This window comes from Diuraphis noxia, unplaced genomic scaffold (assembly GCF_037042655.1).
Source record: "Diuraphis noxia isolate RWA-SAM2 unplaced genomic scaffold, SU_Dnox_SAM2 contig0004, whole genome shotgun sequence".
Classification (NCBI taxonomy): Eukaryota; Metazoa; Arthropoda; class Insecta; order Hemiptera; family Aphididae; genus Diuraphis; species Diuraphis noxia.
Window position 1 is genome coordinate 67,890,208 of NW_028301714.1, and position 20,377 is coordinate 67,910,584.

At 27.3% G+C, this 20,377-nt stretch overlaps 1 protein-coding gene across 1 annotated transcript in view; it reads left to right on the forward strand.

The window, feature by feature from the left end:
* LOC107167664 (Sarcoplasmic calcium-binding protein 2) overlaps positions 1-20,377 on the forward strand; it is an 88,140-nt gene that overhangs the window by 31,761 nt on the left and 36,002 nt on the right. Inside the window, exon 2 of the mRNA XM_015516818.2 lies at positions 18,022-18,118. Coding sequence (XP_015372304.1) covers positions 18,058-18,118 — 61 coding nt within the window. The 5' untranslated portion in view covers positions 18,022-18,057. The remainder of the gene's footprint in view (positions 1-18,021; positions 18,119-20,377) is intronic.

Here is a 20,377-nt window from a genome sequence, read left to right on the forward strand (position 1 = left end):
GCGAGATTTTTGTCAAGTGAATCGTGATTGAAACTAGTCAATTGTAAAAACGTTTGTAAAATTGTTTAGATTGTAGTTTTTGGACAGTTTTCAATAAAGAATGAATTATAATATAGACATTTTTGAAAATTTGAATTTTGGCGATGGAATTTTTTGAGAAGTTATCTAAAAAATAAATTGTAGAACAGTAAATACAAATAAAATAAAAGAACTATAATATTATCGTCACAATTTATAGCATAATATGATATAGGTAGCATAATTAACTTCATCATGTCACAAAATAGAATAATATCTTCCATATCATATAATTAAAAGTATGGTTAATAGAACCCGGAATATATTAGAATTAACATTTTTTTTTTTTTTTTTGACGAAATGTATATGCAAGAAACAAAAAAAATGTTAATACATTTTTTTAAATTAAATTATTAATCATATTTGATATATATATATAATATATATTCGGCATTATATCTCTGGTGATAAAATTGGTTTGAAATTAAAATTAAAATTAAAATCATTTGAAAAAAATAACTTATATTTGAATAATTTGTATTCTTATTTCTATAAATTAATTAAAATGCTTATTACACAATATATAAAATTATTAATCCTTACTGCGATCATATAAAATAAATACATTTTTGCGAACAAAAGTTAAATATATTTCGTTATAAAAAAGAGTACTTACTAAGTTACGACAATTTTTATTCCATTATGGCGTCATAATAAATGAAGGAAAATACAAAACTATTATACCTACTGCAATACTATTCATTTGGGATGGAAAATTCTAAGTACATAAAATAAAAAGAAATTACTAATTTGTTTAAAGAATCTTTGAATTAAATACTAATATAGTAGGATTTTTTTTCTCAACTCATTCATTAGTAGCTGTACCTATACAAAAATAAAGTGTAAGAAAGTTTAAATAGTAATAATTTTAATCGCTAAAACTAAATCTGGGATCAAAAAAAATTAATTTATTTAAAATTTTAACGCATCTAAATTCCCCTGAGTAGGTAAATCAAAGAATGCTATTTCAATCGAACGATTTTAAATTCGTTAGTTCTTTCGGCATACGTTCCATCATAAATATCCAATCACTATTTTCTTCTGGTTCGTACCTACACAAATAAATCATAAGGTTTTCCGATCACTAATAGCAACTATCAGTAACAGAAACTATTTATAAATAAAAAAAAATTTCCATTGCAAATCTCCAAATTTATGTTTGAACACCTTCCGGGGTCGGGCCTATCACTTTTTAACTTAGCCTATCTTCTGCCCATTCATCTAATATATCTCTGTACCAAATTTCGTCGCAATTTATCCAGTCATTTAAGAATGCATAAAGGACAAACAGACAGAGAGAAAATTCATTTTTATATTTATAGATTACAATATATAGGTAGAGCTAAAACCTTTTTTTTATCAGTTTCTTTCTCACCTCATTTAAACTTAGAGAAAATCGTGAAATATACTTTAATTATTTATTAAATTTTTCGGTGAACACGTTTCCGGGTATAAAATATTAACTAGCTCAAAAAATATATGTTTCACATTTAAAGATAAGATATCTTTTCTATATAATAGGTAATTTATCGACTCTTTCAGAGTAGTTTGTCTAAGTGAAAAGAAACTACTGACCACTGTTAAACATTTTTGAAGAAAGGTTAGTGATAGTGATTTTTACCATCATGCGTTCAAAATCGTTTTTTTTTTTTATTGTGACGATTTATCTTTCTTTTAAATTTAATATACACCATTATTATACTGTGCTGAAGTTTTGCTGTCGAGATTTTTTATTCGTTTTTCCACTTCTATAGTAGTATAGTACATACCTATGGAAAAAGTTATCTTTATACTTTTACAATTCTTCAAATAGATATAAATAAGATAGAAACAGAAATAATATGAATTTGGTAGTGTTTTTTATCGAAATTCAATGTTTGACGATTTCCGATTTTTTAATTACCTGAGCGGCTGAGCTTTTTTCACATTATCTTCATTTTTATCGATAAGTGTTATATTTATACTACGTATATTATTTTTTATATATTTACATATTTATTTACGCCGAAAAACGTATGAATAAAATACACTTTATAAATCGACATCCTGTACTTAGAACAGCTATAAATTTTCCGCTGAAGCACGTATTATGTTATAATATGCGTACCTACCTCGCAAACATTGATAATAATTACTAACAAGTATATACCGATATATGTTAACTATACTATTCAGTCTCGTGTGCATAATATCATGATATAACGATACCGCTATCATGACTATTTTGATCCGGTATACTATTCACGTTATATTTCGCGGCCATCCGCCTCTCTCCATTAACGATTTCCATCCACTCTTGTGGCATTCGCCTTAAACCCAAACACGTGCATGCAGTGTTACCCGATCCGTCATATCCAGCCAGCCGGAAGATAAATATGGAAAACACTTGCTGTACAGTGGCAAGACACGTTTTGACAGGTTGCGAAATTACATTAAATGAAAACCTCTATGCTAAGAGACAAGACAAAGTACCGCCACCGTATCAATGTTGGTATGCAAGTATAAACTCACAGGTATTATACAGTGTATGCGACCCATTCATTTGCTCTATCATTTTATGCGTAGGTAAGTCTGAATAAATACGAGTGCGTGTGTGTGCGTGTGAGCGCACATTTACGTAGATGAGTTTAAAAATTCATCAGGGACGAAAACGAGAGCGTTTAAATTTATTAAAAATATATGTTTCAGTGAAATATCTCTTGTGGTGATAAAATAAAATGTACAACACGCCTCGTTCTGAATTTACGAAAAAACGCATGATTGTGTAACGCTTTAGGTAACATAATATATTCGGTCTATGTATTAATAATATGTGCATATAAAAGTTTATTAGCCAATAATATCACTTAAACCCTTACTACCTACACGATGCTTATTTAATACTATGTAACAAATTTATGATATTCAACTATATCATTTTTACGGTTAAGTCAATGAAAATAATAGTGTTATATACACAAAGAAACTGTGTCAAATCTAAAAATTCTTTTCAATATTTTAATATTTTTACAAAAATTATGTCAATAAAGGTAACTAATAAAAAATAAATATAAGAAATATTTTATTCTTTTAAAATGTATAAACGATGTTAGCAAGAACTATTGAATGCACTATATTATTACATTATAGGTATGTTAAATACTATTAAGACTTGAATGCGCTTATTAAGTAAATTGTATTTTAGTTGTATATAATATAATATTATATTGCTTGTACTGCTTGTATAATAGGGTAAAATCTGTGAAATTTATCATATAGCTATTGTTTGGATTGAAAATGTTCTTATATATATATATATATAAAAAAACATTTTTCTTTTAAATCGAACTCGCGTAACATCTTTATTCTAATGACTTTTGAAAAATCATTTAAAACGTTTGAACGGTTTTAATTTTAATATCTCGAGAGTAAACAAACGATCGGAAATGGGATATCGAAACTGGCATTGACGAAGTAACGCAACATTGGTGTGAATATCTTGGAACACGGAGTTATGATGGATCGAGATGATAATATATGTGCAAACGACAACGCACGTTTCCAATTGCCCCCGGATAAACCGGAGCTTTAATATATGTGTGAAACCATACGTGTGTTGATGATGTCTTTGTGTTGACAATGTTCACATAAAGGTGACAGCATAACCGGATGGGGGTAATTTCGTCTGAAACACCATTTACATTTTGGTATACCTAAACCTACTTATATATTATTATAAATGGTACCCCAGCAATATTGATGAAAATACAATGTTTTGTTCAGCGTTTTAAATTGTAACTACGGAACATTTTCCATCACTAAATATGTCTTTCATAAATATTATTAATGCGAATAACGGATTGCCTGCCATTTTTATTTTTATTTTTGTTTGTTTAAATTAAATTTATTTCAACATCCCAAGCGAGTTTTTATTCGCGTATGTATTTATTTATAACTTGATTATTTTTACACAAAAAGGGCGATAAAATCAAATTATGTTATGTATTCTGACATTAGAAAAAGTAATAATGTTGTTAAAAGTGTTTGATTAAACGAGTTACTTAACTAAGTACATACTGTTAACTGAATTAATAAAATTACAAAAAAAAATGCGAATTATTTATGTAAAATAAAATATATGGGTCTAATATAAGAATTCGTCCTTATATTATTGATCAATATTTTACCTATGCGCATTGCGCTTTATAGAGGGATTTGAAGGATATTTTAAGGACTAGTAATATGCATAAAGTATATGTAATAATTATATTTACGAAATAAAAAACCCGGTAATTGAGTGACACTCTGCTGTACAGTAGGGTACAAGTGGGTCACTGTAATGGATGGTGTTTAATTTTAATTCAATAATATTATATCATTATATACGAAAATCGATTCTGAGCTGAGGTGGTTTGTCGGCCTAGGATATTTTATATTTATATTGCTAGTATTAGGTACTAGTGTAGTCGGTAGGTTGAATTGCTATTATTTGGATATCATCATAATTGTATATAATAATATACTTAAGAAGTTTAAAGTACCTACTCATGAATTATAATTTTAAATTCCAATAATACATAACTAGATTATTTAATTTGTAATTTCGTCTACATTTTAACTTAAAATAACTAAAAAGAAACTGTATTAATATATTAATTTTAGATTTTTCAGTTACAGAGTAGGAAAATCGTTCTAACTTCAAACGCTTATACAGATTTAATTTCACCTTTTAATGGACATTTTTAAATTAATTTTTTGATATTTTTTTACTTTTCTCTACGCTTTTGAAAACTATTGATAATTTTTAAGCTTTGACCTTTCAAATGCACTGCCTAGATCTACTTTCTCACCAAAAAAGATGATGAAGTTAAAAATTGGAATATTATTTCGACTACTTATCGTGTACACAGACACATATTTTTGACCACATTACAGCACAACTCGACCCAGTTTCATAAAACTAATTCGACATAAAATATATAACATTAAATTTTTAATATTCTAACAGTATCACAATTGTTATCAAAGTACGAACATTTTGAGAGTATGATGGATATAAATGCTAACATCCTATAGAATAGTTGTTTGAATTATATATAATTTTAGCACTTACTACAATAGAAGCATTCCCGAAGTTATATGATATAATAATAATTAATGCTCGTATACATAACTTTTGAAACTTAGCTCCTTGTAAATTGTATAACAACAACCCACTTGTAGTGAAATGAACCACTAAATATATGTCCATGTCCTCGTTAGTAAACGAGCATTATTTTTGCGGTAATTTTGTCATTGAAAACATTTAAGGATACATAAGTGGTGGTAGAAATCAGTAAACTACAACTTCGTAAAACTATAAATAGGTGCAATAATTATTAATGTAAAATAATTTATAGAATGCTTTTATTTTAAATACCCAATATCTTAATTGTCCATAGTCCATTCTATAGAAGTTTAGACTAAATAGCGATCATATGGAAATAATTAAAATTATGTTCAGCATAAATTCACCGTAATTATGCATTTTAACACTAATTTAAAAATTAAAATTGCATTTGTTTTTATTTATTAATATTAATTAAATGCTTTATTATTTATTATTAAAGTTACCTGTCGTAGGAATATAATTAAACAATTTTTCTAGATTATTTTAAAACTTTTAATTTTATAATTACTAAGGAAACAATGAATAAAACGTGATGAGTTTTAAACAAGCGCAAGCGAGGTGTAGTTTAATACAGATAATACCTATATATAACGTTTATGAATGTATTTTAAAGTTCAACACAAGATCTTCCTATCATCATCATAATAACTAATAACAGTTTAGAAAAGTTTTATAGAATAATAATGATGCCAAGCCTAATAGGAATAGGTTGTTAAAGTGAAAACACACCATATAAATTATTATAGGGAATATACTGGAAAAGTGTGTAGGATAAATTGTGTTATAGAATCAAGTTAAGCCATGACCCAAAATATCCCTTTTCCAAAAATTCACTTTTTTTTCTAGCCAATCGAGTTACATTCTCAGAGAACATACATATCATATTATATACATTATATAAGCGCGATACACAATTCTTTCACTATTCTTCAAAATATAATAATAAATTATGAGAATAAAACAAAATTGTTATAGAATATTTAATGAAAAATATCATGATAGTTTGAAGGAAAAATAAAGGGGACCTAAAAAACAACAATTGGATTGTCCAGATGATTCTATATCATATTATGTAGAAACAACATAAGCTAGTGTAAGTAATTTATAGACTATATAATATTCGATTTCTATATTTTATATTGTATGACATTTTGTTTTACATTTTTTGATTTGGATATTTCACAAAGTAATCTATTTATGTTTGTTATATTGATATTTTTTAGATAAAAAAACTTGAACAAATCATTTTTATATCATGAACTTACTTTTCTATATTCATGATTTTCGCTATTTTAATTTTAATAGCATAATTAGAACAATCAGAACAATTAATGAATAATTTGTATTTATTAGTTTCTTATCTTTTTTATATACAACTTAAAATAATGATAGTTGATGATTGTACATATTTTGTACATTATTTTTTGTGCAATCTTTACGACTATGTTTATTCTACATCATGACGTTAACATTGAATATTTCATGGTTTTTATTTTGTTTCGCTTACATGTGTATAAATAAACCATTATTAATTTATAGATAATATTTTAACGATTAATGTTACAAATGATCACATTAGTAGGTACCTACTACCTGCACACAATAAACTACACGTTGAGCATTTTTTGAAAATATGAATTTATTGATAAATAATAAAAAATGTATTATTATTTATTATTATTTAATTACTTATCACATTCTATATAAATAATTTCTCAAAAAATTAAACGTTTAACTTTAAATCCAAACTTTCAATGTAAATTTTAATAATGATAATATTATTATTTAATTAAAATATTTTAATACAGTTAATTATACAATAGAAAAGTGATATCAAACTACCCTTTAAAGTTGAATGAACGATACTAATTCATATAGTATTAACTGTATAGATTTATTTATAACTCAACACAATACAAAAGAAAAAGAACAAAAAACAAGGCTTATCCCATTTTTTTTATTTGAAAGTTAATTATATAAATAATTAAAAAAATTTTGTTCCACACTGAAACTGTGACACGTTAACATTTATTCGAATATGTTGACACGTCATGTACCTATACATAATATGTATAATCTAATATGATTAAATTAGATTTACTCGGGGGAATCGTATTAATAAATAGGTAATTTAAAATGCTGTTTCGATGGATTCGTAAATTATGAATACTCGTATGTTTAGGTTATACTAATATGATTAAACAATTATTTGCTTATAAAATATTTTCTTAAATGTACAAAAAAAAATATTTTTGGAAAAATAAAATGTTTTTCAATGTAAGCATTGAACTCAGATTATACAACATCTATTTTAAATTTATCTCATTCATTCATTCTTAAAAATATATGTTACTATTTTCATATAATTTTGGCGGATCAATTAAATATTTTCAATTCCTGTTAAAAATGATGACACTCAACATTACTTATTATATTAATTGTTTTTTTTTCACAATAACGCCTAATATTTAATTGGTATTTTTAGCAACATTAGTAGTAAATAATTATTCTTAAACACAATGTAAACTATTAAGTTTTATATATAAGGTGTAATGGGACTATTTAACAAATTTACATTACAAATATTACTATATTTGTTAAATAGTACTGTAATACCCTGTATACCTAGACAAATTCTTCTTCTTATATTTTATGTGTTACGTATTTTTAGTTTTTTTTAATTTTATTTCAGTATACATCAAGAAATAATATTACTGTACAAATATTTTTATACTTTTAATGAAAAATATCGGTTAAACGATGACTCAATGTTTTTAAAAATTCTTATACTTTATAAGTTAGTACATTTTGAAAATTGGTGGAGTAATAATAAAAGTTTTATCGTTTTTCATTAATTTATTTGTTACAAGTTCTAAGCAGTACTTGCTTGGTTACGTAGTACGTCTACGGTGCTCGTAAAAACAAAAAAGAACTTTTTCTCATTCTCCAATTTGTGTCGTAGGTATCTTTAAGGTTTTCGTTTTTGAAGAAAAACTGTGATGTGCACAAATAGAAACTACATGCATTGTAAAGATATAGTAATACACGATAAAAGAAATAAATCAAATCAATTGATAAATGGTTAATTCTGTATAGATGGGGTATAGACATAATCATGGCTGGAAACATAACTTTTGCCTAAAAATTGTAACGTTAAAATCGCATCATCATACTAAATTATTTGTGTTTCGTTTGGTCAGTTGATAATAACATAGAATTAAAATAAAACAATTGTATGCACATTGTGGAGGTCTGACAAATAGTTTGATATAAATTTAAAGTCCATAGTTATATGACCTATACCGTACAGAATATGCACTTATATAATCATAAAATTATTATACTATTTTTCGGCATCTCTCAGATGTCCCCTGAGCTCAAAATATCCATGGTCTTACTTCATCCCCAACATAAAGATTTGCACTTCCAACCCATGGCTTAAACATTGGGATTCCCAAAGTAGATTGTTATTATCATATATTATTGAAGGACAAACCAATTGTTTATACATACATTATTATGATAATAATCCCAGATAGAATTTTAGACGAAGAAGTTTCCTTCGGAAGAATCGGTTATGAATTTTAAGGTTTAAGGGTTTTTTTTTTTGGATTTAATGTGAAAATTTACCAGGTTAGTCTTTTATCACGACGAGTTAGACGTTTTACACACTGTCTCACATGGATTGTTTTACTAGTCGAATTTAAAGTGTGATTTAGTCATTTTTAAGAATTTTGATTTTCAAATGATTTTTGGGGCATTTAAATCGCTGCACTCTTGCAGTATCTGTCGTGGCATCACGCAGGTGATACCTGATAACATGGTTTGAACTCCGGTACAATTATATCAAAGTTTTTGTTCAATTGAAATATATGGCTACAATATAATTATTACGTTCTTTTTTTTTAATCGATATTTTTATTTGATACCTATGCACATTGTACAATAATATGCATAGATTATTATTATTAGTAGGTGTGCAATTAGAGGGATCTATATACCTACATTATAATATTATAGAACAGCGGTTCTCAAACTGTGGTACGTGTACCACTAGCGGTACGCGAGAGGCCGCACGGTGATAGGATGGAAAATTAAAAACAAATATTGGATTATTAGCGTAGCGATGATTTTACAAAGTCGTGTGTTTTTTTTAATATTCAGATATTAAAGGTTAGATTTCACGGAAAATACGTCAATAAATAAGATATCGTATAGGTATATAATCGTTGATATTGTCGATATTTATAACCATCAGTGGTACGCGACTGATTGATAATATACTTAAGTGGTACGTCAAAAAACAAGTTTGAGAACCGCTGTTATAGACACGTCGTGGTGTGCGCTTAATAATACGGAGTAGGTCCTACTTACCGTTGTCCACGAGAAAGGTTAATACCAAACCTACAATATACTATTATTATTATTATTACTACTATTTACACGATACATATTATTATCTGCAATAATCCCGAGTAATCGATGAATATTTCGTCGGTGCCGCGAACGTGATGATATTCGGCCATATCGGCACAATTAACGGGTCCCAGGGCACGTAACTCTATATATATATATATATATATATGTATGTATACGTATCCGTATAATATGCACTAATAATATTATGTAAAGTACGACGTGTGGCTAGCATATATATATATATATATATTATATACGTCAGGACCGGCCGGTGGTCAGCGCGAAATTGTTTAAAGACAAAAGACCGCCGCCGCGATGACCCGCGGGTACGTATATGCACGCGCAGTCTATGTGTATATAATAATAATAATAATAATAATATAAACACGTCATTATTAGAGGGTGCGGGTGGGACACGTCGACTGCGGGTTTTCGCAGTGGTGGAGGAGGAGGAGTAGGAGGGGGGACCGGTGGCGATCGCGTCGATAAATATTCCCCGAGCGACTTGTTCCGGCCGATGACACATAACAAGTGTGCGCCCGTTAAAAACGATCATCCTTCAATAATAATATATACGCGCACACGACACAATATACACATTATGTCCGTGTGTATATATATATAGGTGGCTGCTCGTTAATCACGGGCGTTCGTCTGTTTTTAATTTTCTCCAACTTGGCCCGGCTGTCACCGGTTTGCGAGCCTTTGCAATATAACCGCGAGCGGAGTACATCGCATATATAGCTCTGTGTCTATATATATATATATATATATATATATATATATAATATAGCTGTATAGGTCCAGGCTCACGACCGTAAATATTGTTTGTTAAAAACCGTTCGTTCGGCTGCGCGGGAATGAATCGCTCGGGCTGTTGTTGCCCCGCATTCTAACGGAAATGGTCGAAAGACAATAACTATACCTACTTACACCATTACCACAGCTTTCGTTATATTATTTCAAGTCTGATATCTGCTGCGCCGTTATACAAAAACATAATTAGGTAGGTATAGGTACTCGAAATATTTATCCTCGTATACTCCTGCGTTATAAATATTATGTCCTGAAAACAATCGAATGGCTTTTCTTCGTAAACTTGACACCACAAAAATAAAAATAAAGATATTCCATCGCAGTGAAAGTTCCATCTTCGTTATACGCGCCATGAACATTTTGTTTCTATAACTGTTGCTTCATTTGTTTTCCGCCGCACGAGACCGTTATTATTATATTTTATTTTTATGTAGTTTTTTTATTACACAATATGATTACTATAACAACGGTACTGTGTCGTAGGACAGTCTATAAAAGTTACTTTGAATGCGCATTTTAATATTGGTGGTGGGTATACGATTTAAATTTCATTAAAATTACCTGTATCAAACTTCTTAAGTTCAAGCTTAAAGATGTTATGTTCTGTGGCATTCAATGAAATTAGCGCATTTAGGTTGATATCGTTAATGTAAATTATTGAAATCAATAAAAAAAAAACCTATCGAATTCGGCTACCGAGCACTTACCTATAACATAGGTACTTACCCCCTACTACCAACTGCACCAATGTCGCCCTAGATATATTTTTCAGGTGTAGCGAGACGATTTTTACCTTCCCACCCATCAAATTTATTAAATATTTTTCTTTCAATATTCTTCTCCCCGTATTACTAATGTACAGCGAGTTTTAATGTTCTTAATAATTACTCAGTCACTCATGTGCATGGACACCCATCCCCTATAAAATCTTTAATGGAATCGTGGTCGCGGCCAAATGTAAACTCCTACACGAATAACCTTTTTACCTGAATCATCAATAAATGTAAACTCCTACACTAATAACCTTTTAAAATTTTTACCTGAAAATCAAAGATATTGTAATCTCCTACATGGAAATTTTTATCTTAAACGTATGTGATTATTACTATTGTTTTATTATATTTTTCAAACAATTTTTGTTTTAGGATTAAATAATGATGACTATAGTCTTATTATCATTTTTATTATTTTTTTCAAACATATTTTGTTTTAGAATTAAATGATTATGACTATTATTTTATTAACACTTTTATTATATTTTAAAAATTTTGTTTTAAACGTAAATGATAATGATTATTGTTTTATTAACATTTTTATTATATTTTTCAAACCATTTTTATTTTATGTGTTAACATATTGCAAGACTGATATTTTTGTAGGAGTTAACACTATCAATTATAGGAGTTAACACTATCTTTTGTAGGAGTTAACATTATCTTTTGTAGGAGTTAACACTATCTTTTGTAGGAGTTTACCATTCCCCGTGGTCGCTGCACCTAATATATGGGTCGGGCACCACTGAACTGCAGTGCAGCTGCTTGATTTTTTCGTGGATTTTGAGGCGGAAAAAATATTGAAATAAAAATAAAAATATACCCTTTATTATGAGAAAGTATGATTTAAAAGCCATTTCTTTGAGAACAAAACTAAATGGAATTATGAGTTTATAGCTAGTGAATAAACATCTGTTGTTCTTGAACAGTGCAGAACACCAAGCTCATATAATTTTACTAACTCGAATAATATTGTTTATAATTATTATAGTTTAATACATAATACGACTGTACTCGAAATCGTATACCCGTTGTATAATTGTCGTTATGGACTTTTGAGTTTAAAATAGTTTGAATTTATTGATTTAAAAAAAAAATACACACAATTTGCAAATGTTTGCCATCGAACTATAATGCGCTCTAAAATTAAAATAATTTACTAAGCTTATGATGATTGAACTCCTAAGCCGTTTTTAAATATATTCTCTTTTACAGTATCACGTCTAAAATACTTGAGATATGTATAAACTTGTGGTATAATTTTCTAATTAGAATGCTAAAATATTCTGTATGCGCTCATTCCACTGATTCCACCTGAAGTTTAAATAATCTATATTTATATCCCAACGCATTTGTTTTTACACCCACATTTTGATGTTGCAGACGTTTTTAATCTCTAATGCATAATAATATAATAAGAATTAAAATTTAAGCTGAAAATACTTTATGATTAATGATGTTTTTTTAACTGTTATGCTCATTTTTCTTATGTTTTTTTATTACATATTGTATTTAATATTTTATGAAGCCCAATAATTACATCATATCATTCATATCATTATATAAATTTATAATAATGAAAATAATTTTGGATTGTGTTTGCAAAACTTTTAAAATTCAGTGTAAATATTTTAGAAACCTCAATGACTTTCGAAAATACATAAAAATATATACAAGGCCATATCTGATATTGAAAAGCGTCTTTTGTGCGTTACTTCATAATTCCTGAATAAAATATATTTCAACATATGAACCAAAAAAAACTATTTATTTTTATTTTTTTCTGTTTGACTTTATGGTCAAGTATTATATGATTTTGTATGGTCTGAAATAAATTGATGGATGTTCTTATTAGAACGGCTTGTATTATTATATTTGATTTTATTCAAAACTTCTTTCGATTTATCTTCAGAAAATCCACTCGTTACTCGTTAGTGATACTGATACAGTCTTACAGTAAAATCATATACTCGTATTTTTTTTATAAAAACCTAAATTCACTTTTGATATTTGATGTGATGATACGACAGATGACAACGTTTTACGATGTTATTTCTAAATGTGTGTATAAATTTAGAATACTGCATTTCTACATCAGCACATCACAACAAATTTTGTTTTCCTGAAATTTGATTATAAAATATATATTACAGTGAAGTAATTATATAATCCTATATTATTTAAACCAACTTTTTAAATTCAAAGAAAATAAAAATTCCCAGATTACTGGATGATAAATTTATATTTTCCATTTATAAATGTTATATGAAGTATAAAATAGTTATTTGATGGATGTTTAACATTTTAATTTATTAAAATATTTTTTTAATTGATTTTAACTTTTAAAAAATATGTATCAAATATTTTGTATAAAAAACTATGTTTATGTGTCTAGTACAAATTTTATAACATATTATTAGTTAAAAATATTGAATTATTTGTTTTTCACATAAAGTTTTCAAAAAATTAATCAAACTGAACTGTCATAAGTCGTAACTCATGACAAGTGTATTGTTTGGGTTCAATATTTCCATTCTATGAGTGGTTGTAATATGTACCTTTTATTACTCCAATAAAACGTATTGAAATGTTTTATAATTTATAATATTATTTTATATTCCTATTATGGTTTTATATCATTTTTAGAAACAAATAGTTTATAATAATTACATAATATAATGGGGGTAGTTCACACGTTTTTCAAATAATTGATACAATATACGTTTAACCTTTTGTATAATATTTATAAATAAATTATATACAAATATGTCAAAATACCATATACGTCATAGGTGTTTGGGTAGGCATAAAATAAATATTAAAATATCTTTTCTATATTATGCGCAGGTAGGTACTAGGTACCGTATTTTCATATAAATCCTTTAAATGTAATTTTAATCAAATTCCACTATTATATTATCAAAGATAATATAAAATTATTATTAGGTATACCTTTACCGGCTTTACCTCTATTTGGGCTGCCTACATATTGTAAATTATAAAAACCTTTTGTGATCAACAGATAGATTACATATAACGTTGTTAAAATAACCATTGTTTTCATATACGTACATTTAAATTCATATGTGTGTGTGTTTTTTTTAATACCGATACGATAATATATTTAATTTTGTAAATCAACATACAAAACATGTTTCAAATATTTCCGTACTAAAACAATATTCCAAAATTGTTTTTTCACCCAAACACACGCATATGTATTATCCAAAAGGTTAACAGGGTTATTGAATTTTGTACAAAAACTAGGCATTACGTGACGAGTTCGATGATATTCGGTCGTGCGAAAACCCTCTATTACTCATTATTTATTCAGACCTTACCCAAAAAATTTACAGGGTGTTACTGACGCAATGAATGGACGAGATATAGGTTAGGCCACGGTTCGTGGAGGGGGGAGTTCTTTGAATAGGAGCACAGAAAATGAACGTTGCCCAGACAAAACTGATGTACTTTATTGTAGAGTTTGGACAGTTATTGTGGCTAAACCACATTATAAGATAAGGTTACAGCGATAGGGTGGATGATGATCAAAATTTCCCCAAGCGGTGAATTATATCCGAGATACCAATATTGTTGACCTGATGTATACAATTTTAAACATAAAACTCATAAATTTGAACTTTAAAAATAATATATTATTATAAGCCCAGCTAAGTAGAAATATATAGTATATTATGTTACTTATAAATAACATTATATATTTTCATAATACATGATCTTAACATCATAATAATATAACCACAAAACAACTTATCTTTATATTTCAGTGAATTTAAAAATATTTTAATTCAATAATAATTATAGACATATTATAATGGATATTAATTTTTTTTCAAAATTACATCTTAACTCGATCCTGAAACTAAACTATGTACCTACCAACAATAGGTACATATTTAAATTAAACAAATAAAAAGTTTATAATTCAATTAATCAAAATTTAAAACTTTTAACAACATATACTTAGAATATAACTTTTTATGTTACCTGGTACTAAAAATCATTTTCAGTACCTACCTTATTAATTTTCTTTGAAACGAAATGATGTCATGAAAACGCGCATAAGTTTTTCAAAAATTGTCCGAATAGTTTAAAGGTCTTATCGAAGTAGGTAAAAGTACTTGTGCAGGATAACTGTTTAAAATAACATATTATTTTTTTTTATTTAATCGTGAATATATTTATAATATTATATGCATTTATATAAATTTAATATAATATTACAATGTTGTTATGATAACACATCTTTTCTAAATCATGATCACGCATTGTATCACTTTCTGTGCCAAATATTTAAAATCCCCCTTTCAATATAATTCAAAAAATTCATATTTTACTGTTTTTTTTTTCAATATTAAAACCATTATAATTGGTAACAACAGCTTATTATTAATAAAATGTATTTTAAACGGTTTATAGTGAACAGCATTGGAGGAAATACTATTTCATTAAAATCTGATGATAACCATTAATTATTATCATTTCATTACCATATTATTAATTAGGTTAATTGTGTTTGTATTATTAATGGTTATCACTATTTTGAAACAATACAAAATATGATCTGGCTTATCAGTTTATTGTGTATCGTATTATGTTTGATCATTTCCCCTATAATCTAAAATTTGTGAACTTTGTGAAATTTTCAAATATTTTTTTTTGTATATACTATTGAACTTGCCTAGCTCATGAATACCAGAATACTATAATATTCGTATACATTTTAGCATGATATAATACATTTTTTTATTACCTTGTTGTTCCCCTTTGCGGATGACCCTGTTTTATAAATTATATTATTTCGGCGTATTGTGTCTTTTGTTTACAATTCTAATCGATAAACATAAATAAAATCAGCTGACAATTTATACATTATAATATTATATTGATCACTTTTCAGAACTCAAATATTTCAATGATATTGTAAACGTATCAAACATTTTAATAATATTTCGTTTTACTTTTCATCGTCCGACAGCGTCATAAAAATCACCAAATCTCTTATAAATGCTAATATTATTATCATGAAGCCTTTCGACATGCCATTTTTCAAACCCGTACTGCCAGAAGAGAATAAAACCACAATGAATCTATCATCTGGCGTGAAGGGTGTATTTTATTATTTTTTATTAATATATATTACCTAGGCACCAAAATATACGATGACATTTTTGTTACACTGGAGGTCGAAAGATTGTTTTCCGACGAATTTTGCATACCGGATGTCCAAACACGCACCCGAGGGCTAAACGGAATTCGGAAGTGAAGGCTTCGCATCCGGCTGTCGTGAAATTTAAAATTCAAAAACACTACCTCACGACCTTTTGGAAACTTTTTTGTGTTTAGATGACAAAGCACTACTAATGAATTTTGCATCAGCCGCCAAAAGTTTTGACCGTGTGTAGTATGAAATACAATATAAACTATTTGGACCATTGTCGCTAGAAATCTTCCCACTGTGGACATTTTTAAAATGAATAAGTGAATTATGTTTCCAGTGACATACAAGAATGATATATTAAAATTATTTCTACATACTAATTCTGTTAATAAACCGATGTCCAATGTTTTCGTTATTTTATTATAATTACGTTTACTTTTAAATGGTTATATAGTTATGTGCTTATGTTCAAAACTGATTTGGTAATTTATTCGTTTTAAATAAAACAGTTTAAACCTTAAATTTTTTCTTTTGTATAAAATATTATAGCACAGAAATTTAGTTACAAAAAAACTGGATCAAAAATTAAAATCAAAATATATTTTTAATTGGAAAGCTAATTTAAACGTATGATAGGTACATATTACATAAAGATGTGACAAATTGGAGGAAAGTCAAATGAAATGATTTAGGAAAATGTTTTACCCGATGCGTATACGGGATAATAAGTCTTCTACCTACGAGGTTCCTGGATATTTTCAGTTCTCAGAAGTCATGTGTGAGATGTAATTGTGGGCGATACGCTTTTATACCCTTAGGCGAATTTTGGCAGTGATAAAGCCCATTTGGCTTGCCATGCATTTCATATAATTTTGCTGAAAATTGGAACGAGATCTGTAAAAGGTATATTAAGAGCGAATAACGGTATAGAATGTTTTGAAAAAATGAACCAGGCGATCGCATTGGCTCGTCATAGGGGAAAAATTAAAGCGACTTAAAAACAAAAAAAAAAACAAAAACAAAAATACAAATTTTTATTAGTTTTATGATTTAATAATTATATTTCCTTGTACCTATACATATACTGTATGTAACAGACGTTAGTCTTTAGATAACATAGTACATAGATATCAGTTAATTTTGCGTGTGTCAGATTTGTTAGACGGAAAACCAGAAATACAATACAAACTGATGTCGTGATTGTCAATCACATAGATATTAAAGACACTTTACTTCAAGTATAGAAGTGTTAAAGTACACATTTTTTATTGGACCGTGTAAAACGATTTCTAAGATTCTACAAAAAACTTGAATTTTACAATTATGTCTTAAAACTGAAACAGTAATTATTCTATATTCAATGAATAATATGTATTGTGTATTGATTTAATAGGTATTTAAAAGTATTTATATTTTTTCCGTGAACACGTCAATAGCTCCCTCCTTACCAGCTATTTATCTTTACATTGTGGTATTATGGTACACTACTACAATGAACCCTGATCTTTGTGCTTGAAAATTTTATAGGACGGATCAAATAATGTGTTTTATTTAATTTGATGTAAAAATTCTGTTATTTAACATTACGATTTTTATTACTTTAGATTAAACTCAAGAAAAACTCCAGAAAGCAAATAATAATGTCTTCAATTTCACAATTCAGAAAGAACAAGCTCATGTACGTCTTCAATGTCTTCTTCGGTAAATATGTTTATTTTTATTCGTTCTTTTTCCAGTTATTATAATATAAGATATGTATGACATCATTTTTTATAACCTATACTCTATAGTACTTACTACTTAACATTGAGTTTATTTTCCAAATCATGCATTATGTGCTTACTATAAAACATATATACATAATAATGATTTCTTTTCTTCTGATAAATATGAGATATTTCAACCTTGAATTGAAAATAATAAACTATTATTTTCATTTTCCAATACATAAATTCTTGTCTAATAATTATGTTGAAAAGGGTAGCCTTAAAAATAATAAAATTCAATATTTTCATTAAACCAGTAAATAGTTATATCCAATTTAAAAAATCATTCTGATAAAATTGAATAATAAAATTTATAGAATCTATATGCACAATGTATATTTTATATGAATAAATTTATTCACATGTGATATGTATCCAAATGTTTTTGACGAAAATATGTGAATTAATTATTGCAAAAATTCTTAATAAACTATATTTTTAGTAGAACATTATGATAGCCTTATATTTAAAGATGGCAATTTGTCACGGTGCTTGTATCATATATGAAACGTGTTTTAAGTGTAAGCATCAGTTTGTGTCACTAGTTCCTGGCTGGGTGATCGTTTGGGGTTTTAGTAACGAATTCTCTTCACACATACACATGTTCTAACCAGCTGTAACCTGTAATAATAAACCTTCAAACGATTATTAGCCATAATTTACAGATTAAGAGCATTAAAAGAAAACAAATTCAATTTCTTAAATTACTTCTATAGGTATATCTAATATTTTCAATAGTATTATAGATAATATACATTTTATTCGTCGTGGTAATCACTTATAACTCCGAGTTTTGATGACAGATCTTGGAACTACTCAACTACCTACATTAAAATTGAATTGCGAGCTGTATCTGTCTTAATTAAATATTATTTAATTTTGACGAATATTCTAACTTAAGAATTCTTGTGTCCCTTACAAAAACTTTTCTCAGAATTTTTAATACCATATTCTCGTGACATAACGAGTTAAAGTGTGGTACCTGCTACCTACCTGTAATATGAATTTTTAATATCATAAGATAATTTTGAAGTGATCGTTATTCATAACTTTTTAAGTTATTTAATAGTATCTTAATTCTGTTGAATCTTATCAAGATGAACATTTTCTATTCTTTATAATACATATTATAAACAAATCTAAGTTCTGCTCAACATCATGAGTACTGGGTAGCACGCGTAGTGAATAATATATTTTTCTGCTTATCAAACCACTGTATATGCATATTTTCAACAAATAATTTATAATATATTATGGTAATAACTAGTAATTATGGTTTCCTAGCCATTTCCTACTGATGGAATTATGTTATAAAGACTTATACCATACGAGTATACGAATAATATAGTTTATAATATTTGTCATATTTTGATGTCTATTAACTATTGTTTTACTCTATCTAGAGGCTTAAGATGTTTAGACTCTACTGAAGTTCTGAGCTTCAACAGAACATATAAATTCTAAATTCACTGTTTAGTGCTTATTCTATTATTATAAGTAATGAATTAATGGTTACATGATGTTTATATACAAACCATTTTCAACCTGTCCTAGTAAAAAAACCCAAATACAGAAATTTTAAGCTCATCGCCTCATATAATATGAGTGATTAAAATAGAATATACATATATGGTTATAATATTATACAATATAGACCCGTCTAGATTGTAATAACTCAATTAAATGTTTAACTCGGTAATTAATTCATGGATGTTTAGTGCTACTGTCTACATATATTTTATTTTATTAACATATTCATTTTGAGTTTCTTTGACTGTTCGCCTTCTAATATCTAATAATATGTCGGTTTTAAATTAATTTTCATCACATTATTCTCCAATAAAAAATTGAGAATAACAAAGTATAGTGCAGTAAAAAAATATTTATTTTTTTTTTAAATATTGTATTTGTTATACTTAAAAAGTCTCAATGGTTCAATAATTTAGTTTTTGATAAAACAAACGTGGCTTAGTGTCCAGAAAATATTTTTATATTAAATAATAATGGTAAAGTTAACATCAAATAAGTTACAGATTACCATAAAAGAAAAATAAACCTCCTTTCACCTTAATAATACAAAATAACATGTATACAACATTGAATTTAATTAGACTTTGGAGGGAATGAGATATTCCATACTATAGTAATATCATCATATTTTGTGTAGTTATACTAAAGATATTACAAAGAGAAT